The 26,346-nt window shown below is 35.3% G+C and overlaps 1 protein-coding gene across 1 annotated transcript in view; it reads left to right on the top strand.

Moving 5' to 3' along the window:
* Positions 1 to 26,346, top strand: part of LOC145660688 (uncharacterized) — a 240,425-nt gene that overhangs the window by 97,513 nt on the left and 116,566 nt on the right. The window contains exon 2 of the mRNA XM_081726032.1: positions 17,383 to 17,487. Within this exon, the coding sequence (XP_081582158.1) occupies positions 17,383 to 17,487 (105 nt within the window). The remainder of the gene's footprint in view (positions 1 to 17,382; positions 17,488 to 26,346) is intronic.

The raw sequence follows: 26,346 nt of genomic DNA, 5'->3' as shown, positions 1-26,346 counted from the left end.
TTTCGTTTCTTATTTCGGTACATGAACATATTTTGAGAATCAGTCAAGACATGTGTTTCAGTAAAATGCAGTAATAATGGTTATGGTCATTATAATAGGAGATAAATACCCACGGACATGATGTGTCCACCACAGACTCACATAGCCAGAGATCGTACCAAAGGTGAGCGCTTCAACATTGAGCCCTAGTTACTTTTTTTAAAAATTAATCTTGTTAGTTGTGTTTGGAAGGATTGAAAATTCTTCTTGACATAAGGCTTGGATATGGAAGCAGGCCTGTGGCCAGCCCAAAAATTTAGGGGAGGGGCGGTAGAAGTTAGGGGGGGCGACCCAATCATATTATACTTCATCACTATATTATAGTTCATTTGCAAGCCTACCGTGAAATTTTATGGGGGCCAGCCAAAGTTTAGGGAGGCGGTCCCCCCTTGCCCCCCTGTGGATACGGGCCTGTATGGAAGGTCATTTCTAATGGCTGAACTGTACTTTCGACACATTCAATATATAATCGGGGCCGGCTTTACCATATATGCAACACGACCATATATGCATGGGGCGGCAAAATTCTGTCATAACTATGTTATTTAAAATATATATATTTCTGGTTGGAAGCAGACTTCATGACGATGGGAGTTAAATTTACTAAGCTGACCTTCTATTTGAATACTACATTCATAAATCATATTTAGGTCGTATTGGTTCAAGGTCACGTGGACAGTGCTAAAGCAAATGATCAAACAAATCCCAGCATGAATTGCTTTATTGTTGTCAAATACAAGAACTCGCGAACACTAGCGAACACTTGTTTCATTTACTTAGTTATCACAGTGTGGATATGAAAACTAGTCTTGTCTTTGTCACAAATAAGTTCCTTATCGAAGGTCGAAACAAGTTCTTTAATATTTTTGTAACAGATGTAGAAGGAAAATCAAGAAGTGAAGATAAAAGAGCTAGTTGCACTGGAATTGCAAACTGATACCAGATTGAGATTGAATCTCGATATTAAATTTTTATAAAATGGGTTACCATCTTTCCTGTGCAGGTGTGTTTATCTTTCACTAGCATAATAGATTATTCTTTATAAAAAAAAAACAGAATAAGATTGCATTTGTAGTGTTTAGGCCTTTCTGAGTGCGAGTGCTCTTTCCCTCCCCTTTGTTGTTCATGATGGGGTACCATACTTAAAATCGTGGCTTTTAAGATTTGTTGTTTTTCTAGAAGGGGGAGCGACAAATGTTGCCATTATACGGGGCGACAAATTGCCTAGGGCCGGCCCTGTATATAATATTACGATATAAGTAGGTTCCCTGTCTCCCAGTGCGATTGCTTCAATGAGAAACCTGTTTATAATTATGTTGTAAATTATAGTTATCATTTGACACCTATACAATCTTCCCACATTATGTGAAGACGACTTGAACCTACGCGATTTATTTCATCCCTTTTTTTGTCACTGATTTTGATTACCTAAATTGTTGGTGTAAATACTGTAGTACATGTAGCAATTTTGTGTGAGGGAGAAGGACGGAGAAGAACACGGTGGCTGAGCATTTAGCTTTGGTGCAAAAGATTCTTGGTTCGATCCTGGACCATGTGAGGACATCATGTCCATGAGTTTTCTCAAAGTTCTCCCGTTTCGTTCCACATTATCAGTCTTCCAATTATTTCATAATAATTCGTATTCTATAAAGTAGGGACCGGGTTAGATTCCTGGTGAGAGGATATTTTCAGTATTAACGCATGTCAAGAGTCAATTAGGAAGCAACTGAAGTTAAGAGACACGTAACTCGGGTCTAGAGAGCCAGAAATAACTGGAGTTGGGAGGCGATATGCTGACCACACGTCAGTCAGCTAAAAAAAAAAAAAAAAAAAAAGACCTGGTCGACCGTATGTAACTGTGGGTGTCATCTCTAACACAAATTGTTGGACTAAAGAATGCGACGTTTAAAGCAGTTCTTTATCCGTGTCATGTTCTTATGTCTACCTTCTAATGTAAGTTTGCCATTTTCTTCATTCCACGGAAGCTAAGTATCTCATTTATGTATTTTTCTGTCATCGCTTGTTAAACTGCAATATTTGAGAACTTTCATGTACTTACGAGAGATGACCCGAAGGTGTTTAGCTTTTGCTTTCATTTGTTGTTGTTTTCTAATGAGAATATTGTGAGAAAGTACTTTCCCTTCTTTAAATGCTATGAAAGGAGCTAATATGGGAACAGAACATTTTCGTGAGCAATCTTAGTTACAGCATATTATAACTTTGATTTCATCATATATAAAGTACGAGATAATTATTTAATAACTTCCCATAATAATAACAATAATAGTAATAATAACAAAGGATGTGAGTCGTAAAACAGTAACCTTAAAGTTAAACTTGCTTCTTGGTTATAAAGGGACATTATTATAACTTTTGATTTTTACTTGTAGTTCATTATATGTAATTTGAATGGGCGGAGGTGGAAAAAATAAGGCCTTTATAATTTATTTTTATTGGCAGCCTTGAACGTATTTTACAATATTATATTAGTATCAATATGTGAAATTGCATGTTTAGAAATAAATGTACAAGTATGTAAGCATATAAACATGAATTGCAACTAATATTCAATGACTTTCATGTTCGCTAATTATTAGCTGCTTCAAAGGACTAGCAATTTCCAAACGTGATCAAAACAGCTGTTAAAAGAATTTATAGTTAGCTAATCATTAGCAGAATTCTCGTTCTTCGCACGGGGAAAATATGTTTCATTTTGCACATAAAAGGCTGAATTTTGATTTAAACGGTATCGGAAGGTTCACTGTTCATCTCAGAAACCGCGAAAACTATGGATTCGACACTTATATTGGTCATTTTCGATCCTTTTTATGTATAATTTCATTTACTTCGAGCCATAATTTCATTACTTCTAATACTAACGAAAGTACAAGGTTCTATAGTTGCATATTCGATTCCAAACAATATAGGATGCTAAGTAAAGGCAGTAAAGGCTGGTATATGTCTCGAGCTTACGTAGTTCGGATCTCACATTGAACTGTAGTTCAACGTTTTATATAGTCTCGCTGCTGAAAGGAACGAGAAATTTCACTTGAACCAGCTAATAATTAATTTCAAGCAAATGCGTTTCCTTACCTTGTTAATCTTTCATTCGTTCATTAATTAATATTTCTTCTTTGGAAGTTTAAAGAAGAATTTCAATTCTTTCTGGAAAATTTTTAAAAAACTAAATTTTTATTGGAAGTTTAACCAAAAACTTCAATTCTCCTTGTAATTTTAAACAAAAAATTAAATTCTGTGAAAATTTAAGCAAAAATGTCAATTCTCTGAAATTTTAAACAAAAATTGCAGTCTTCTTTCCAAGTTTAAACAAATATTTCAATTTTCTTTGGAATAAAAAAAAAATTCAATTCTTTCTGAGATTTTTTTTAAAAATCTCAATTTTCTTCGCAAATTTAACAAAAAATTTCAATTCTCTTTGAAATTAAAAAAAAAATTCAGTTCTCTTCGAAAGTTAAAACAAATATTTCGATTTTCTTTGAAATTTAAAAAATGCCAATTCTTTGTTTTTTTTTAATCTTAATTCTCTTTGGAAGTTTAACCGAAAACTTCAATTCTCCTTGTAACTGTAAACAACAAAAAAATTTCAATTCTTGGTGAAAATTTAAACAAAAATGTTAATTCTCTTTGAAATTTAAAAAAAAAAATCAGTTCTCTTCGAAAGTTAAAACAAATATTTCGATTTTCTTTGAAATTTTAAAAAATGCCAATTCTTTGTTTTTTTAAATCTTAATTCTCTTTGGAAGTTTAACCGAAAACTTCAATTCTCCTTGTAACTGTAAACAACAAAAAAATTTCAATTCTTGGTGAAAATTTAAACAAAAATGTTAATTCTCTTTGAAATTTAAAAAAAAATCAGTTCTCTTCGAAAGTTAAAACAAATATTTCGATTTTCTTTGAAATTTTAAAAAATGCCAATTCTTTGTTTTTTTAAATCTTAATTCTCTTTGGAAGCTTAACCGAAAACTTCAATTCTCCTTGTAACTGTAAACAACAAAAAAATTTCTATTCTTGGTGAAAATTTAAACAAAAATGTTAATTCTCTTTGAAATTTTAAACAAAAATTTCAGTTATCTTCGAAAGTTTATAGAAATATTTCAATTTTCATTGGAATAAAAAATGAATTTCAGTTCTTTCTGTATATCTTTTTAATCTCAATTTCCTTCGGAAGTTTAACCAAAAACTTCAATTCTCTTTGTAAGTTTAAACAAAAAAAAAAAAAAAATCAATTACTCAAAATATAAACAAAAATTTCAATTCTCTGTGAAAGTTTAAGCAAAAATTTCAGTCTTCTTTAGAAGTATGAAGAAAATTCAATTAACTTTGGAACTTTAAGTAAACATTTAATTTCCTTTGAAAATGTAGACAAAAATTTCAATTCTTCCTGAAAAGTGAAACAAATATTTCATTTCTCTTTACAAGTTGAAAAAAAAATACAAATTCTTTCTTGGAAGTTAAACATAAAATTCAGTCCTCTCTTTCTCTCGCTATATTATTTATAGATTAACTTAAAAACTAAATACCTTAAATTCCATATATAACACATTTCTTTTGAAATCCACCATAAACAAAGGACTTCGAAAAAAATCTTATAAGCAAACTTCTACAGTTTTATCCAAACTGAGTTAAAGAAGAGCATGGGCAAAATTTCATCATCGTATGACGTAGGAAAATGAGATAAATTAAGGTTGGGACATTTGAGGACACGCTTGAACCATTGTGAGTTAAAGAAGAGCATGGGCAAAATTTCATCATTGTATGACGTAGGAAAATGAGATAAATTAAGGTTGGGACATTTGAGGACACGCTTGAACCATTGTGAGTTAAAGAAGAGCTTATACAAAAATGTCACCAGTGTATGACGTCGGAAAATGAGTTAAATTAAGTTCGGACATTTGAGGACACGCTTGAACCATTGTGAGTTAAAGAAGAGCTTATACAAAAATGTCGCCATTAGATGACGTCGGAAAATGAATTAAATTAAGGTTGGGACATTTGAGGACACGCTTGAACCATTGTGAGTTAAAGAAGAGCATGGGCAAAATTTCATCATTGTATGACGTAGGAAAATGAGATAAATTAAGGTTGGGACATTTGAGGACACGCTTGAACCATTGTGAGTTAAAGAAGAGCTTATACAAAAATGTCGCCATTAGATGACGTCGGAAAATGAATTAAATTAAGGTTGGGACATTTGAGGACACGCTTGAACCATTGTGAGTTAAAGAAGAGCTTATACGAAAATGTCGCCATTAGATGACGTCGGAAAATGAATTAAATTAAGGTTGGGACATTTGAGGACACGCTTGAACCATTGTGAGTTAAAGAAGAGCTTATACAAAAATGTCACCAGTGTATGACGTCGGAAAATGAATTAAATTAAGGTCGGGACATTTGAGGACACGCTTGAACCATTGTGAGTTAAAGAAGAGCTTATACAAAAATGTCGCCATTGTATGACGTCGGAAAATGAGTTAAATTAAGGTTGGGACATTTGAGGAGACGCTTGAACCATTGTGAGTTAAAGAAGAGCTTATACAAAAATGTCGCCATTAGATGACGTCAGAAAATGAATTAAATTAAGGTTGGGACATTTGAGGACACGCTTGAGCCATTGTGAGTTAAAGAAGAGCTTATACAAAAATGTCGCCATTAGGTGACGTCAGAAAATGAATTAAATTAAGGTTGGAATATTTGAGGACACACTTGAACCATTGTGAGTTAAAGAAGAGCTTATACAAAATGTCACCATTGTATGACGTCGGGAAATGAGTTAAGTCGCAAGATTTGAGAACATGGTTGAACTATTGTAAGCTACAGAAAAGTATGTAAAAAAGGAAAACCACTAACCTGTGTGTAACACAACTACATGATCTCCAATTGAGAAAGAGGGAAAAAGAAAACGACAGTTCAGTGCTTGTGCCTTCACCTGCATCCTCTAGCGCAACTGAAGATCACATACCTTAGCATCTATATTTTTAAAAAAGTAAAATAAAATTTGCAATTTCCCACGCTTATATTATGTATTTGTTGTGGTTAACTATAGTTTGTCATATTGTACTTCAAACAGCAAACATGAAGACCACCCAGAAACATGTCTTGGAACTATATTTTCCATGCAACACAGGCCTTAACCTTCTTGAAAATAATACATAAGAAGAGAGAAAGACTAGAAGAAGAAGAAGAAGATAAAAAGTAAAAATATTAATAATAAAAGGCGTATAAAATGTTTGAAGATTGATTGAAATCTCTTCGTTTAAAGAGATTTATGCTCCAACTCGATGATGATGTAACAGAGTGGGCTGAGGAAAATTTTCGCTTCGAAGGTACGAAATTTCCCTTCGGGAGCCATAGCTCCAATCATGCTTAAATGTGTGCTGTCAGTATTTTCGCAGTGGTACTTTCAGAGGCGGCTCGTGAGGGAAGCCCATGGCTAAAAATTAAAGTTTTAACGTTTAGAGCTAATTGAATAAAGGTTATCGAAAGTATTAATTGTTATAGAGTTTTATTTTAGTTTCAAGCGAGAAAAAATTATTTTATCCGGGATGACTTCCCTCACGAGCCGCTTCTGACTACTTTTCATTAAAAACAAACAATCCTGACGCAGCAGCATACCACCCAGATTGTAGCTCTCTTGTCTTTGAGAGTGATATGCAGTCAGCACATCAGGCGCCTCTCGCCGTTAATACTGGCTTGTCGGTCCATGTCCATGTCGGTCCCGATGTCCCTCACAGGGGACATACAATATGACGAAATTATTATTTCTGTACAACTTTAAAATCAGACGGGCAACATTGAAAACTGTTTACAAGGAATGATCCATCTATGATCATCCCCTGTAAACAGTTTTCAATGCTGCCAGTCTGATTTTAAAGTTGTAAAGAAATAATAATTTCGTCATATTTTATGTCCCGTGTGGAGGATGCTGGGACCAACATCATTATAGAGCGGAGTTCGTTACTTGTTTCTTTCAACTATCTCCCCGATTGTCATCATTAATGTTGCACACGAAACCGAGAATTTCTCATGTCATCTCGAAAGCGAGACGAGAAGTATTTTTTTTTTTTTTAAATTCGAGACAAAACGAGAAATTTTGCGACTTTTTCGTGGAACACTAGTTCACCCTGTTCTTATATCTCTAACACTATTTTAGTGTTGCATAATACATAATACCTTACCCTTGCCTTACCATAAAACTTTACAGACCTGAGTGGGCTTTGGCTTTATTCACCAGGTGCCCACTGGCAAATCTAGTCCGGTGCTGAGGAACTAGCCTAGCCCCCCACCTCCTCAGGTTTTTCAGCGACAAAAATAATTTAAGATATTATTTATATAGCTATTTTTAAAATTTTGTAGTAAACTCATGATATACCTTTCACAGTCTGCGTTCTGGCAACCCCCTAGTTTTTGCCTTCAGGATCTGCCCCTGCAAGGCACCTCCATTTTTCTTTGTTCTTTACCTCTTCTTTCTAGCTCTTCACTTTCATTATTCTCAAATCGCTGTTTACATTCTCTTGTCATCTTTGTCTTGGTTTATCTCTTCTTCTGATGGAAAATCTGTATTCATGTAGTATCTTCTTTACTATCTATTCTCCTTACATGTTTTCTACATTTTCCGTCCAGCGTATCCATTGCGCCTTTATAAAGCGTACAATACCTTCTGCCCTAAAATAACACGCCCTGGCTTCTATTAATTATAAGTGCTTTTTAAAAGTCACCCTTGAACTGTAGCTGGCCCTTTCTTCTTTTATTCTTTCTTTTGTGCATTTGGGTTATCAACAAGGCTTGCATTGCATTGCATGTTCTTCACATTGAACTAGGTCAAATTGATAAACATAGGATTTTAAAAAAATTCAACTATTACATTTTGTAAGTGTGTAGTTTGAAAGAATCATTAACGTTTGCATATCAAGAAAGGATAGCCGTTTTCTCTGCGAAAACTAATGTAAAGGGAATGTTTGGTTTTCGTTTTTTTAAGTTACTATGATTAAAGAAACCCCCTAAATGTAAAACTAAAGCATTTCTGTGGCTGTCGTATTAACAAATTTGTACAGCAGCAGCGTAGCAATACCAGAACTAAAAATGTTTCACATAAACGTTTCGTATTACGTAAATTTTAAATCGAGATTCATCCGCCAACATATATCATCATCGACCATTTTCATCAATTTTTACATTGAATTTATTTTGATATAAAATAATTATTAATAATATTACTTAGTGATACGAATAACTCAGGCCCGTATTTAGGTAAGTGCTATTCTGTGCTCGAGCACATGGCCGCAAAATTTTGGATTTTTTTTTTTTAAAGATTCATAAAATAGTAATATTTAAAAGTAGCAATCCGCAAAGTCCCGAGCAAGTGCGAGAAAATGTGTTAATGTGTTTAATTCTCTGTAATTACAGTAGTTAGTAATTAGCTACCTTATCTGGTTATTTTTAAAAAGTCATCCTCTCCCACCCCCACCGCAAGGGGTGAGGATGAACTTGAACATCATGAAAAATGATAGCGTTAAACTCAGCGACCCCGTAAACTGTGAATTCAACTCTAATAGTGGTCTATTCGATTATGACCCCTTGTTATTTTTATGAGAACTTTGGACCATCATATATCAGCTAGGGTGTAACCTAGGTACCTGGAACAAGTCATTTGGATCATTTCTGTGAGAGCTTTAAATCATATTAAAATTTCATGTTTCGATCTTTTATGTTCCTAGAGTTGAAAAACGCTACATACAGACAGACAGCTTATTGTATTATTAAAATAGATGCTATTAAACCATTACTGACGGTGAATAATGTAAACAATTATTTTTCTTATCACTTATTGCAGGACCAATAATTATTGGTGTCTCACAGTGATGCACACCAATGGTCACCTACCTTAGGGCAGAAAACCACATCACAATCATCATTGAGAGAATTAGTCCATTTAAAATTGCGTTGTAACCTTTGTAACTTTTAATACTTAAACTGCTATTCAACAAGAGCAGGTATGTTTGCAAAATTACTGCTTGTTTTGTTGTTTGAGACGTAAGATTGTGCGGGTGTGTGTTTGGGGGGGGGGAGGAAAATTATTTAGAGCACAGGGGCGCATAATAGATAAATACGGGCCTGGAGTGACTGGTACCGAGTTGTGCACCTAAAGATAGAAAACCTCGATTTAAACTATGAAAGAAAAGAAGTCCATTTCCACAATAAAATTCTTCTTTAGGGTTCAGTGTCATTTCAGTGAAAATAGCTTGGGGGGGGGGGGGTTGATAAAAGCTCACTTTCGCAGATTTCAGATTGTGGTACTTGAGTTCCTGGCAATGAGATCTTTGGGAATGGTTGCCGACTTCTGAATATCTTTGGGGGATTCGATCAGATATGTGTGTTTTGTTTTCAGTGATCTAAGTAAATCACAAAACTCAGATAATTCTTTTCTTTTCTTTTCTTTTCTTTAAGATTTCTAGTTTTATTGTATATATTCTGTGTGAACTAATTGTCTCTTTTTCTTCAATTTATGACTCTTCATTACGAACATACAATTAATGCTCTCTTCCTATTGCTACTGTTATTACTCTCTGGTGTTACTTGTTTTAAAATGCAATTAGAAAATTCATATATATCACGAGAATTCCAGATCAGTTTTCAAGTCATTAAAAAGTCCTCCCTCCTCCCCCAAAATCCGCAGTCGCTTTGTATATGATTAAAAAAAAAAAAAAAAGACGAAACGTAGGTAAATCGCTTACTCGCATCCGAAAACTGGTTCCCACCAAATTTCATGAATGTACATTCATCACTAAGTACATACCTTGAAAGTAATCCTTAACAAATTTTTTATATAACGAAATGCCCTTCTACCGAAACAACAGCCAAACGTCATACACTGAAGTGTCTTAGACCTCCACAAAGGAGCTTCATATGGGCCCATTTAATTGTAGTGCGACGTTTTCAAATTCGAAAGTTAACTGGCTCAGAATTTTGTTCAATTTTTGTCCAACCAAGAAAAATTTTCTACCTTTTAAATAAACGAGGGAAGACCATTTCAAAATTTGGCCACTTCGATCACCTGTAGTGTGACATCTTCAAATTTAAAATTTACCTAGCTCAGGATTTTGTCCATTTTTGTCAAAACCAAGAAAAAATTGTACCATTCAAATTAACAAAGGAGAACCATTTCAAAATTTTGGCCACTTCGTTCAGCAGTAGTGTGTCATCTTTACATTCAAATTTTACCTAGCTCAGAATTTTGTCCAATTTTTGTACATTTTTGTTCAACCAAGAAAAAAAATCTAGATTACCATTCAAATTAACAAAGGAGGGTTATTTCAAAATTTTGGCTACTTGGATCACCAGTAGTATGGCATCTTTAAATTCGAATTCTAACTAGCTTAGAATTTTCCCCATTTTTTGTAGATGTTTGTACCACCAAGCTAGTTTAAATTCGAATTAGAAGATGTCGCACTACAAGTGATCGAAGTGGCCAAATTTTGAAATGGGCCTCCCTCATTTATTTAAATAGTAGAAATTTTTTCTTGGTTGGACATAAATTGGACAAAATTCTGAGCTAGGTAAATTTCAAATTTGAAGATGTCGCACTACAACTAAATGGACCCGCTTTATATCCCTTCCTTTGAATGGATGAATTCTAGTGTTAAAGAGATGTCATGTAGCAAATAAACAAAAATACATTTTTTTTTGTCGCGTGTTAGTGATGTAACCATCACAACTTGAATGTTTTCTTTTCTTGTGATATAGTTTAGAATGTAAGTTTTATTGTACCTAGGTATACACATGCATTGTCAGACTTATTTGTGTGTATCAGGCAATAAACATTGATAGACACAAAAATTATATACAATTTCTTGCATCACCACGAAAATAATTGGATAAGTTTCTTTTTCATATATATATATATAAGACAATAGCTTTATATAGACCCTATGTATTATGGAATTTCTGTGTAAAAGTGGTATTTCACTTATGATTATGTAAGCGTAAGGTTTATTCTGTAAAGTGCTAACATTGCCACGGTTCAATTCCTGTGTTTATTTTGATCAGATACCACAAGATTGGCACGAGGTGTGAGAACCTTTTGTAAAATTTATTAGCACGTGACAGATTTCATGATAATGAACAAATTGGAAAGAAACGCTACAATGGAATTACGTATAGCTGTGAGAAAATCGTGCATACAATCAGATTTATATGTATATAAAAAGAACTACACTCAAAGTGATTGGAGATGGTATACTTTCAAGTTGGTAAACATGTTCTTTTTTTTTTCTTTTTTCCTTTTTAAATTTTATTTTTACACTCCCCTCAGTTTAGATGATGCTAGGCTTCCAAAGGATGCTATGCATAAATTTGGGAAGAGGGGGACACGGTGGCTCTGTTTGACTATGAATACTCCCATGGATATGAGTTTGTGGAGGACAATAAAGATGGCGTGGGTTCAATAAAAATGACCTATGATTCACTGACCCACCACGCACCGTGACTCTCTCTAACCCACAACCCACCATGACCCACCTCACACTTTGACCTAACATGACCCATTCTGATCCCCTTCCCCTCATGGGAATAAACTTACACTTGAACGACTTAGAGATTGTTACTATGCATCTCAGCGAACCCGAAAACTATGGGTTCGAAACTAATATCGATCGTTTTCGATTATTTTTACATATCAACTCACTATCAACTTTCCATATATAAAAAGTGGCTCCCCCATAAAAGAAAATTTGTAGAAAATGCTAGGACACGTTCTGTGGAAACTGCTCGTGAGATACTCAATTTTTCGCAAAAATTCGGACCCCCACTCCCCCCTTAGTATATGCATTATAATGAAAGTGATATGATAATATCCCAGGTGGGATTGAGGCCTAACTGTACCAAAAGTCATTTTAGTTGGCTTTGCTATTTCGCCATAATGTTCAGGTATGCATAGTTACATTCAGTTTTTCATATAATAATGGGCATATTAGAGACGATTCAAAATTATACTTTTTCCAGTATTCAACTCCTATAAAAACTCATAGGTTGTATGTTCTCGAAAGCCAAGTAGTCATAAAGAGTATTGCTTTTATTACAATTAAATATGAATACCCAAAAGTGCTCGAATTTCCTTTTTCACTTATACTCATCTCAGGTAAGTAAATAGAAACAAATGAAAAAAGAAAGAAAAATGGAGGCCTTGAAAGTAAAACGTAGACAAATTTACCAGTGTTCAGAAAATGCTGTCTACAATGCATTGTGTAGTGTGGGTCGGTGGTAAAGGTCTGCACGGGCCGGAATTTTTAGCCCGGGCCCGGCCCGAGCTCGGGTAATAAATCAAATGAGCCCGAATTACAGAAACTTAATAATTTATGCAAAATTGTATTTTTGTTTACAGCAATTAGAGGTTTAATTTTGCAGTTGTGCTTAAAAAAGTTCTTTAGAAGGTGCGCTGCAATATATATCGTTGTATAGTATCGTATATTTACAAAGTTAGGCCCGAAAAGGCCGAGAAATATCGTTGTATATTTAAAAAATTCACGGCCCGAGCCCGTCCCGGGCCCGAAGTGATATATGCTTTGTAGGCCCCAGCCCGTGCAGACCTCTAGTCGGTGGGTCAGAGTGGGTTACGGTGGGTGATGGGTCTCAGTGGGTTACGTTCTGTTGACCCACGACCCACTGACCCAGTCCATCTCTGATCAAAGTGCACCCACGGGGTATCCACCTGGTCCGAACTCCTTCAAAACTTGGTATCTCAACATAAAATTGGACACTTTCTCAATAAAAATATAGGCTACTTGTTTAACAGGGAAATGATTGATGTAACGTGAAAATTTGATGTTACACTTCATCTGTATTCTTTAGCTTATAAAAACAATTTACAGTAGTTCTATCATTTTTTTTTCTGGAAATATAGGCGGAAGTATTTTACAATTGTTTATCATCTTTTCAGGTCTAGAATAATAACCGTTTAATACTACATAGACGTATTGGCTTGTAGTAGTAGGCACGTAGCCAAGAGGGGGGGGGGCGGATCCCCCCTTCTAAACCAGAAATGAAAAAAATTAAGGAAGGAGGAAACAAAAAGAAACGGGAAAAAAGAAGAATCAGTGTTAAAAATAAAAAAGTTATAAGCTTTTGGTTACTCTTTCTTATGAGGAGATTTGTATTACTTTCAATACATGGTGGCGAATGAGCGGATATCCTGGAAAAGTCAAGGAATTTAAAATTTCCAGAAAAGTTACGGAATTCTCATAATTTCTGCTACTACTCATGGAAATTTCAAGCTTTCAAAAGCATAGTGCCGTTCTGTAACAGCGTGGACATTTTTTTTTTTTTTTGTCATAGATTCTCTGTAGTATCAAACATGTTATTTCAGAAACAGTTTTCTACTGCTCCTTTAACCTGTCATTTCAAACAGACAGTTGACGAAATAATGAAAATAAAAAGTTATATGGAAAGAAATTTATGTTATTATTTGATTCAAGAGAAAAAGGAACATACGTAGATATTGTAAAATATTTTACAAGACACTATTGGATATGTACTTTTTATAATAGTAGTAGATACATATGTACTTTTTATAATAGTTAAGGTCATAATGAAAGAAAAATTGTTAGAATTGAATGAACAGAGGAAGGTACGTAGACACTGTGAAATCTTTTTGAATACTTTTTGTATATTCTTTTACTCGAAATTTCTTCATAGTTTATCAAAACACTTACTAACATGTCCTCATTTTATTGTCCTAACAAATCAACATATGTTACCAGTAAAATAGTTTGGATTGATCGAGCTCCTGGTGTGATAACCACAGTATTTCATGTCACGGACCCCTCACCTTTACTAAATCCTGGCTACATGCCTGCTTGTAGGATTGGACCCCCTCCGCCCCCAAAGCTTGGATTGGCTCCTCCCAGCATATGTATGTACCCATTACATTCAAAACTATTGTCCTGTCTTGACTTTCTAATGTTCACATACAGGATGAGTGTTGAAAGTTCGTTTATTTGAAGTCCGTAGTGTTTGGAAGTACTAGCGTCATTTTGTGTTTTGCTTGGAGGTCTTTCCACCGATGTAACTCAAGCAGGGTTTCTCAACCTGGGGGTCGCGAAGATAAACGGAAGAGATAATTATAATTAGAATCTAATACTGGATAATATTTTTAAATGATATTTTGAATTTCGTTCTGATAGGCATATTTTTATTTTTATACATGCTGTTAAGAACAACAAAAAATAGTTCTACTAAACATTTTCAACAGGTGCAAAGTTGTTGAAAAATCAATTTAAATGAAAAAGGTACAATATGAAACTAATGAGAACTGCGTATTGAAATACCAGAAAAATACAAATGCAACAAAACCTGCCTATTGAAGTACAATTAAAATTGAAAGCTAATAAGATACATGAGCATGGTGTAATTTCAGTAGTACGCCAATGTCCGGTTCAATTTTCGTGACACACATTATCAAGTTATTTAAAATAATCAATAACTTTTTTTAACAACTGTCCAAGTTTTTTAACCAAAATTAGAAACCACTTTATTTTTTTATCATATTAAGGGAGTTATGAAGTTTTAAAATTTTCAAACGGCCTCCATTTTGAAACGGTATAACGAATCGGATTGGATATTTGTAATTTGAATGAACTGACCAAATTTGGTTTTAATCCATTCGCTTTTAGGGAAGTTACAGGCTTATATACAAGAAATAGAAAAATGAAGTGAAATCTTTTAAGTTTTACGTCCCACGATTATGCCGGTTAGGCTAAAGGAAACGGGAGAACCCCGAGAAAACCCACGAGCACGGTGTTTGTCTAACACAAAGTCCACACGGCGCGAGCTGAGATCGAACCAGTGACAGCAAACACCGGAGGTGAAGGCTCTACCACTGAGCCACCGCGCCCCCCATACAAGAAATAGATTCTACTATTATAGAAATAGATGAATGTCGTGAGATCTCCGCACTGTGTAATTAAAAATCCTACACAAGCTTATTACAAATCAGAAATTATAAGGGGGTGGCTGGCAAGAGGATGTAGTAAAATGGGGGACGTGATAGGAATTGGGTTAGAATCACTGAACTAGATTTTGATCTGTTTTATTTGTTTATTACTATGTTATTGATTATAATGTATTTATTTCTAAAATTTTCCTCCCACATTGCTCCTCTGACTCCTAAATGACCCTTCTGTTTGAAAGGTTCTCAAGTTGAAGAAAATTTGCTCGCAGAACATTACAGAGGGTTGGTGAACAAATCTGCAAAGACAAGAATGTATTCAGCGTATGTAGAGGATCTATTACTCATGTGACACTCATGGGAAAATCGAACTTCCAAAGACAGTAAATCTGCCATTATGTTCTAGTATGTATATTTGTGATTGTGCAGCATATTGTTAGGAGTCTTTAAGACAAAGCTGAGTCTTTTTGTCTACATTTAGAGAGGTTAGTGACTTTCTAGTTGGCTTAAATGGAATAAAGCTCTGTGTACGTAGAGTATTTGGTGTTTGCATAAGGTCATGAGGGGGTCAAAGGATGCCAACAGCACCTCCATATGTGGAGGGGAAGTTGAAAAGACTTCCGTGAAGTTAGACGTGACCAAACCACCTCAATACCTGTGATGTCGCTATTGTGCGAAGTACCTACTTTGTATACGAGAATGCACTCTCTGTTGCAAATGAAATGTTTACACTTTTTTTTAGGGGATTTATTATTTTATTGTAACTTTTTGTTATTCTTTTCCCAAGTGTTAGTTCTAGAAGAACTGAGAGAAGCTAAATATTTAACATAAAAATATTGTCTTCTGTCTTTTGAAAGCACTTCTGTTCTTTCCTGTTGGTTGGCGTAAATTCCAACAGGTAGCCGTTTCATGAATCGCATATTTAATTTCAATGCTTGGATTTCAGCCTGTGTTGACTTTTCCCGAACTCTCTTCTCCATACTTTTGAATGCGTAATAGAATTCTCTTTGATTCTTTCTATACATTTCAATCAAAGTTTGTAAATATAATTGTTTCAGCACTTTATTTGTCCTTTTTATTGGATCAAAACATCCAATGTATTTCAATGAAAAATTTTCTTGTACGCTTATATCTGGAGAACTACGTATAGTGTAACCAAACCCAAACTATCACTTAACTCAGTATGATGTGGTTCTTCTGTAGAAAATACGAAACTCGATTTTGGGGGCTGTTCAAAAATTTTGTGGCCCCTGATCCAAGATCCAATATATTTCATTCAATTAAAAATTTTCTTGTGCGTCTTATATCTGGAGAACTACATATAGTGTAGCCAAGGCCAAACTATCACTTAAGAGTCTCCATTCCGGCGAAATTAAAATACCGCTAATTTTACAGTAATTATGTGATATCTTCAAATAGATAAAAGATGATTGAAATGTGGAACAAGAGCGCCCTAGACAATAATATTTTACATGAGAAACCGTTATCACGACTCACTTCTCTGCTTTCGATTTTGAGCCATTTTGAAAATCGGCATTTATTTTCGCGTTTCTAAACGGCTGAAAACAGAAAGCCACTAGGTGACTTGTGATAACGGTACCTCACGCAAAATAATATTGTCTAAGGCGATCTTGTTCCATATTTCAATTATCTTTTATTTATTTGAAGATATCACATAATTACTGTAAAATTAGCGGTATTTTAATTTCGCCGGGATGAAGACTCTTAACTCAGTATGATGTGCTTATTTCGTAGAAAATACGAAAACTCGATTTAGGGGCTGTTCAAAAATTTTGTGGCCCCTGACCCCAAAATTGATTATTGGCTAAGATCGCAATCTTTTGATGTTTTTTTTTTTTTTTTTTTTTTTTTTTAAAGGGAGGATCATTCCTAAAATTCTTGACCAAGATCGCAATCTTTTGATGCAGTGTTATGGATTATTCCTAAAATTCTTATTAATTTAGTCTACAGGCTATGCGCTGAGTTTCACATATGATATATCTGGGGCTGATATGTAAACTATGCCAAGTCACTTTTTGGCCGAAATTGAGTTATCATATTTTTCTTTACTTACATTAGTACGAGGAACACCAGGAACGTTTTGAGATGTGGACAACTGGAACGTAGGAAGTGAACAATTTTTCCGTCAATAAACAATCGACATAATTCAACAAAATATTGTCTTGAAAACACTTTTTCGCTTCTCCTGTGAAATTAATAGTTTATGACTTATACGACTTTACTTCTCAGCCCCAGATATATCGTCATATAGATACAGTATTAAAAATGTGAAAATACGAGTCTTATATGTTTAATATTTCTGTCAGATAGTGAAAAATGAATATATGTAATTCTTATGTATATTTTCCTTTTGATTATTTCAGGCAAGCATTTGACCTTAGTGACAGCGGACCCTGAGACTGGAGACCAATACGCATTCGACAACCCATGTTTTCTGCCTGAAGACCCTGTGCAGAAGAAAAAGAAAGGTCAGTACAATCATTAACCCTGAAGTAACGATATATTTTTGGCACTAAAAATATCAGAACAGGGCATTTTGAGAACATCTGAATATAAATGAGAACTGTTGTGTCAGTGGCTACCTATAAAGGTTCATTCATGATTTAATATACTCATATAATAATGACAGAGTTGGTCTATTTTGTCAATGAGGTAACACTTAGAAACATACAAGTACTTTTTAATTTACTGAAATCACCTGAAGAAAGCGTGACATAGCGGATTAATATGACGCTGGATCGCCTTTCGTCCGAAGAACGATACTATGTGAAATGGAGTCATAGAGGTTGTGAATCATAGCAAGTGGAATATTACACTATTTCATGTGTACTGGATCATTCAATTCCATTGAAGGGGGCATAGTGGCTTACCTCTGATGCGTTGGGCCCCCGGTTCGATCCCCAGCCCAAGTAAGTTTGTGGTGGAAGACATCGTGTCCGTGAGTTTTCTCGGGATATTCCCGTTTCCTCTCACATTTCATTCCACTGATTCTTCCATTATCATTGACTTGCCTTAATCATCAGTCTCCCTTAGCCTAAGGGGCGTAATTGTGGGACGTTAAACTGACTTTTTTTAAATTTCATTCTTTCATCGTTGAGTTCCATGAGAGACGATGGAAGCGGAAATGTGTGCTGCGTTCGTGTCTCCAAAACGAACTAAATGGCGTGACAAACATCTTGGCATTTGAAGGCAACGCTCCAAATTCCCTTTAAATGCTGCTAGCAAATGAGAGTCCAGCGGTATTGCCACGTTTATTTTGTACACATCCACGTCTATCTCCTGTCACCTGATCGCACTCTAGTTTGTCTGCTTAGCCATAGCCACTCCGCTTTACCATTTGGCAACGTCGCGCCAGAGCTTGCGTTTTATTCGTTCAGCTGAAATGACAAGATGTTTGTCACAGGCTTTAGATATTGCCAGATAGATTCAGATCTGGAGATTGAGCGGGCCAGGGGAGATGTTCAACTTTATCTGGACGTTGTTCACATGACCCCAAAATAGCTCCAGCTGTGTGAATTGGTTCATTATCATCTTGGAATATTGCGCCATTGCCAGGAAAAATATCTGAAGAACCATAGGATGCGCATTGTGCCCTTAAATGGCGACATAATTACGGGCGATAAGCGTCATACAGGAATACCAGGATATTACGACCCATGGCATCACAGAGCTGCCGCCATGTTTCACGGTTGGGCGGGGACGCTGCAGATCGCAGAAGAAGAAAAAGGTTTAATGATCTACAAAAACCGGAAACGTGAAAATTGTACCTTTTTAGAAGCAGAATTTTCGATGCTGGAACACTTATTCTCTTATTTTGATTAAGAATTAAAACAATGAATTTCCCACCTAAAATTTAACATATCTTTGTCTAGCTTTGCTCTACATAAAGAATAAGACATTTGGATGTTATACAAATTGCTCCCTTCCCCCTTTAAAAGAGGAATTTTCGAAAACGCTGGAACACGTATTGGGCTATTTCTAAACAGTGTACTATATATACCGACTTTCATAGTCTATCAACGGAAAATTGTGAGATACTCTATAATTGGCCATAAATAAATAAATAAATTTTGAACTCTTCTTCCCCCTCCTCCCTTTGGATACGCATTACCAAAAATATTTTTTATCCCATGCTTTCGTGACAAAAACATTTTTCTGTCCAAATTTCTCGCTTTCAACTCTGAGAGTTGATGGATTCGTTCATAATGCATGCTGAAGGTTGTAAAGAGAGTTTTTGTTGTTGTTTTCTTTAGTCTTGTAAATAAGTAATACGTTAAACCTTTTATGTTGAACATATGGAAATATATTGCATACATTATAACATGGATTACATTAACACTCTAACGCTAGCAAATAGATAACTAATAGTTATAGGACTTGAAGAATGATGACCCATTCATTACGCCATACAGATATTGTAAGGTTGGAGTCGGAGAATTAGATAGGCATACAAAAAACGTGTATGTCTAATACGAGTGGTTAACAAATGAACAATTATTGTACGCGTTCTTCATGTGTTGATAGCATCTTCCATCTGTGACATGATATATATGATACTCATGCAGTGAAGGTAGCTAAAGAAAGCAAAAAGAAATTTCACAGGTACTTAAGCAGTGTGGAATGTCATGCATAGTGCGTTGCTTAAGTGATACTTCTTCGCTCGACTGCAAGCATGCTCACTCGCCTGGACAAGTGTGAGGAGTGGCTTTTTTGTTTTTGCTTTGGTGATGAACGATCCAACTCACGATGCACACAAAATGACGTAATGAGCCAGCAATTTCTGTGGTAATTGAGTGATTGATTTTTCTTGTTGCTATTATCAATACTAAAACTATGCAATCCTCATAACTTTATACCGTAATGACTTCGAAGGTTCAATGGTTAGGGTTGCGGAGTGGAGGAGGAGGGGGGATCGATAATTGATCTTATCGTATACCAAACCTATTCAATTAGGATTTGTGTTCGTTATATATCTGCGGAAGATTCTGTCGTATAAGGTGTTTTTAATTTCTTGGCCTAGCCTTATGTCCATTTTCCAAGGTCTCCTGTACTAAAATGTTTCTCTTTGTGCGTGTTTCGTGTGAAAGGAATGTGTTCTCTCTATATTATTTAGATGTCTTGATGGTATCCAATGCAGTGGCATACGCAGAAGTCAGTCAAGGAAGGATTATATATATATATATATATATATATATATATATATATATATATATATATATATATATATATATATATATATATATATATATATATATAGGTATCTTAACATTCTAAATACGGTATTTATTTTTGCATATTATGTTTCTCAACCGCCATTGCGTACACTACTTATGCAATGACCTACTACGAGGGATAATCGAAAAAAAAAATCAAAGCTTATTATGGTTTATGTGTAAGACATAGCTCGAAGGTTAACACATCTGATGGTAGAGGGCACTCAACAACACTAGCGTGCGCAAGACTGGGAATGTGGGTGCCAGATCTAAAGTACCACCATATGGAATGTCTTCTTCCCTCCCCCCCTTAAGAAAAGATAGCGTCATTGCATCCGTCGCTGCGTCGGCGACGCACGGCACACAGGCAAACGGGAAATAATTTACACGTAATCTCTTCTCAGTTTGTAGTAATTCTGCATAAAAAAAGTTTGTCTAATGGGGGTGCCATGGCCCCCACGTTGCGCACGCCTATGCTCAGCAATAGTCCTCTATGTAATTACAGTTTTTGTTCAACCGCTTATCACTGCAACAAATAAGATTTTCTATACAATTTACATAGAGTGCCGTATCAAGTTCTCATAGCCACCGCGAGGAAGCAGCTTTGATACAATCACATGCCAGAAAATGATGACCAGCTATTTTTTTTTTAATTTTTTTTTTTTTAACTTTACAACAGGGAAAAGGTGAAAGTCATTGAGGCTAGGTCAGAGCTCTGTAGAAGGAGTACTCCAGTCGTTCCAAGCGTAACGTCATTACTGGGTTACTTCTGTGTCCAGGGTTGTCACTTGTCATTAACAGTATTGGTCCGTCTTTCTTTGAAGACACGACACCACTTCGCTACACTTTGCTTTGAAATTTAACCCTCGCCGTACACCTCTACTGTATGTCCATGAATATCAGCAAGTGTAATATTTTTGGCCCACAGGTACCGCACCACTGACCTCACTTCACTTCTAGTCTTGACAAATTTTCCAGACGAAAAAAAATGAAATGAAATCTTTAAGTTTTACGTCCCACGGTTATGCCGGTTAGGCTAAAGGAGACGGTGATGATGAGTAATGAATGAAATTGTGGAATGAAGAAAGTGGGAGGAAACGGGAGAACCCCGAGAAAACCCACGCACACGGTGTTTGTCCACCACAAAGTTCACTTGGCGGGGGCAAATTTTCCAGACGAGTCATCATTTTTAATGTCTACTTCTCGGATATACATGATCAGAATACGAAGTCTTTGAACCTGCAGCAGGATAGACATGTTATTAATCTAAAATAAATTTTTGTTAAGTTCGGTGAAGAACATAAGTGTTCATGCTCTGTAACCTCTTTTTTTTTTAATCATACCTTGTATTATGCAAAATTCTCCATTTGTATGCTCTATCGTCTGTTTGCATTTTATGGTGTGTGTTATTATTATACTTTTGCGCGTTTTACCAAGGGCACACTGGTTTAGTAGTAAAGAGCTACCTCTGGTGTGGGATATCTGTAATTCGATCCCAGAGCATGTGATATTAGTGTACAACGTCATATCCGGAGATTTTCTCGGAATTTTCCCGTTTCCTCCCGCATTCTCATTCGCGCAATCCCCTTTAGCCACAAAGGCATATTCGTGAGGCATTTCATTAAATATTTCATTTTACATTTTGGTATCTTTAGTATGTACACTCTGTACCAAAATGATATGCACGTATTTTGATTATGTGTATCCTTATAATCTCTTGTGTACATATTTCTATTTGTGTATATCTCTAGTATCGTATATTGTGTAAGAAAGCCAACTGTTGTAGCAAAATGAAAACCGTCCACTGTTACTAGGCCGAATGACATACTCATTAGCTCCAATATTTTTTTATTTTTCTCGAATTTATCGAAAACTACGCATCGAAATAGACCTTCAAGCATGTAATTGTGTTTAGTTCAATGTCGTATATCGAGGTCGTGTATGTCTAATCGTTGTAGAGCATTATACTTATATAAAAAATTAAATTTTAATTTGAATCATAATTTTGGGTGTATTCTGTACCGTCGTTTTATGAAAAGCATGATGAGGGCATAACTTCAGAGTCATTTTCATCTTAATATTGTATTAGCAGTGGTTCTCAACGTTTACCAAGCCGGGGTCTCTTATTAGGTACACTTCATAAAAATGGCAGAGTAGCGACTTTGGTCACATTTTTCAATATAATATTTTATGGTTATATTTTTATGTATTCCAATAGTTTGTATCGTAAATTAGACATTCAATAGAATATATTAAAGTAACAACAGTGTTTGTTTATGCTATAATTAAAAATATATAAAGCATCTTAACTGTTAGGGTCTCATATTTGGGGTTCTTACCCTATATCCAGGGCCAGATCCAGGTTTCTGGACAGGGGTTGCACCGATAACTACCACTATATTTGAATTCAATTTGAAGTTTTAATGTGGTGTGAATGAGAAATACTGATTTGATTGGTGAATTCTTTTCCTTCAATCTTAAACTATTTTTCAAAACTACACTTTCTTTTGAGCCCCAAACGGACACATGACAGCAGAAAATTTCGGTAAAGTATTGCTATTTTCACTGATAGCTTCTCATTTTAGATAGTGTATACAGTAGGAAGTCGAAAATCCGAACTTACTGGGACCACAGTAGTTCGGATTTTCAAATTGATCGGATTTTCGAAAATGACCAAGAAAATGCCATTTAGGTTTAAATATACTGTACGGTATGCTTTTTTTTTTTTTTTATGATACAGTGGTTATACAATACATACAGTAATTACAATACTGTACGTAAGGCTGCTTACGTTTAATGTTTCTGATTTTGTAGCTCACATTTAAAACTTAACTTGTATAGGCCTAAGGAAAAATAAAAATAAAAAATATATGTATGACAAACAATTACATATGAATGAGCTTTTGTTAAACCACTGGCTTCACACAACGCCGACTGGCAGCCCTATTGTTTGTTTATCGCTAGGGCGAAAACAAAATGTAAAAAGCTTCTAGGGACCGCGTTCGGATTTTTAACGTTCGGATTATCGATGTTCTACTGTATTTACAACGAAGGGGGTACATGTGCTCCGTTGCACCCCCTAAATCCGGCCCTGAGTATATCTCATCTTTGGATCCTTTTTTCCGTTATATGCGAATAACATAAACTATTGAATTTGTAAATATTTATGTTTATTTGGGACGTCACGGCAAATGCTTTTGTCCACAAGTACTGCCTAGGTAGGATCCATTGAATAAGAGGTGTTAACACGATTGTTGCTTGACACCTGCATCATTGTCCTCAATGAACTGAGCCTCGCCGTCTGAGAGAGAGAGACATTCCAATCAACCCGTCCTCTTGCTAACCTATCTTCCTCGTGTTTTTTTATTGTTTCTTTTTCTTTTTTTAATTCCACACATCCACATCTATCCACCCATAGAACTACAGGTGAGACCTTCCATCGAGTACATTGGAAGGCCGCGAGATGCCAAGGTCACCTGATGCATGATGTACCCGGGAGACAAGCTGGAGATTTGGCAACACTGTACCAATGAGCACCATGGAGGTCGCTCTCCAAGTAATCCGGTTTGTTTAAGAAGAGATCAGGCAATTTTTCGTAATGTTACCAATAATAACAACACTAGTAATAATAGGCTAATACAGCATTAAGAAGAAAAGTAAACCAGATTTTATTGCTTTTTTAGACTATACATATTTCTCAACAGATTAGAGTGGTCAAAGGAAATACTGTTAATTGAAAAATGTAAGACTTTTCTTTCATTTACTGCAACCACAATTTGTACTTTCCATTTTAATCCTGCACATTCTTGTAATGCTACGATTATTATTATTATTATTATTATTATTATTATTATTATTATTATTATTATTATTATTATTATTATTATTATTATTATTATTATTATTATTATTATTCTTGCTGTATCTCGGTTTAAACCGATTTCAGCTTAATAATCTGACCGCCATCTCTGTCAAGTGCAGATTATTTGAAGAGTTCTTTTTCTCCCAAGAATTTCCTGACCACGTGACAGATGTCTAATGTTACTGGTTTTTATAGGTTAGATGTTTTGCGTTTATCTGCTCAAGTTGTGTCACGGCACTTTTAGGGACAATTGCAGTACCTGAGATAATGATTGGTCTTACCATAAGTTTCTGACATTTCCAAAGCTTTTTGATTTCGTCATGCAAGGTCTTTATACTATTTGCTTAATTTTGTGAATGTTGTACTACGTGTGTTGAATTAATTATTCTGCTACATCTATGAGGGTTACTTCTTTGTCAGTTTTATTGAAAACAGTGATGTCGAGTTTGTTTGAAGGTAGCATGACATTCGTTCTTATTTCTCGATCATAGTAGAGTTTGAATTTGTCGTTTTCAAGTACTGGACTTGTCTGGTATTTGTAATATGGGTTGGTGTATGCAATCAATTCCATGTTATGTGCCAAAAACTGGTGAGCTTTCGTGAAGGCGACATTGAATCTTTGGGTTCTATAGACCGTAGAGTTAGATTACTATTTAAACCGAAAATTATAGGTTCTGTCACTTCCGCTGTCATTAAAGGAATTGCGGAGATTGAATGTGTGTTTATAACAATATTTTATGCAAAAACAAAGTTTTTGATATACAGGGAACATCATTGAAGCCGGAAGTTGTAGTAAGTTTCAAGAATTTTCATTTTCAATAAAGGGATAAGAGAAAAATTGGAATCTATTCTCGGGACGCTGAAACCATTTCCATAACGGGTCAGTGTTTTTTCAAGCCATATTTCCGGGGGGTTTTCCCCCTTTACTTGAAATTAAGATAAATTCAAATTCCGGATCACTCTTGTGCAGGACTCATCCTTAAGCAAACAATAACCCAGTGAAGTCCCTTCACATTTTGATTCCCCCTTCCTTGCCCCGGTCAAGATTTTCAGGAAGAAAGAAAGTCTGCATTTCATTTCCTTTCTCACTATTTGTTATCATTTCTTTTCTGATAGAGACATGCGGAAGGACAGGCGCTAAATGACTCCCAATACTTATTAATAGCATAATTTGGAAATAGGTAGAAGAGTCACGCACACCAAAATTTTTGTTAGGAGAGGTTCAAACTTTGGCGGGGAAGGCCCAATACCACAAGACACTATGTTTATATGCAGTGGCGGATCCAAGGGGGTATAGCCCCCCTTGACGCTCAGGTATACACTGGATAAAATGGGCTTCAATTCTGCTTTACACTGGATAAAACAGCAAAATATGGTTTAGCCCCTCCCTTGATCATATCCTGGATCCGCCCCTGTCTATATGATATTGAGCGGGTAATATTCTGCACCCGAAAAGAAGATAAGTAATTTATTTTATTAGATAAGTACTTACATCTTTATTTTCAGAAAAAAATGATAGAACCAGATTGTTTCTATAAGAGAAAGAGTACAGATGAAGTATAAGGTCAAATTTTTATACTGCATCAGTCATTTCCCTGTTAAATAAATGTTTTATTGAGAAAGTGTATAACTGAATGTTAAGTTAGTTTTTTTTTTTTTTTTTTTGGAGGGTCTGGCCCCGGTGGACTTCCCTGTGGGTATGCCCCTGGTAGAACGTCAGTCATCATGACGTCAGGCAGGAAATGACATCACTATTCCAGGCTGCTATTTTAATCAGATTCTTTAAAATCCTCAGCTTACGTCGTCGTAAATGTGACATTTATATACAGTACCATAAGCCTCGAAAAAGTTGGTCAAGTCTATAGGGTCTATATGGAATATTGAGCTGTATGGTTCAGAGATTTGGGCACTGCGGAAGTTAGAAAATAAATATTTAGAGAGCTTCGAAATATGGTGTTGGAGGAAAATGGAGAAGATAAAATGGACAGAGAGAGTAACAAACGAAGTTGTTTTAAAACGGATAGGAGAGAAGAGGATGGCAGTATTCTTTTTAATAAGGCCAATTGGATTAGACACATTTTGTGAAGAAATTGTCTCCTTCATACTGGTATAGAAGGAAAACAAGGAATAGGGAGAAGAACACAACTGATCGATGATTCGAAAAACTGAAAATATTGGAAGTTCAAAGAGGAAGTTGAATATCGAGAAACGTGGAAGAAACATTTCTAGGCCCAAATCTAAGATTAAAAAAT

The sequence above is a fragment of the Thermobia domestica genome, chromosome 9, assembly GCF_964235325.1.
Source record: "Thermobia domestica chromosome 9, izTheDome1.hap1.1, whole genome shotgun sequence".
In the NCBI taxonomy this organism is placed as follows: domain Eukaryota; kingdom Metazoa; phylum Arthropoda; class Insecta; order Zygentoma; family Lepismatidae; genus Thermobia; species Thermobia domestica.
The sequence above is the reverse complement of the archived record's forward strand: the minus strand, read 5'-3'. Positions and strand labels throughout refer to the sequence as shown.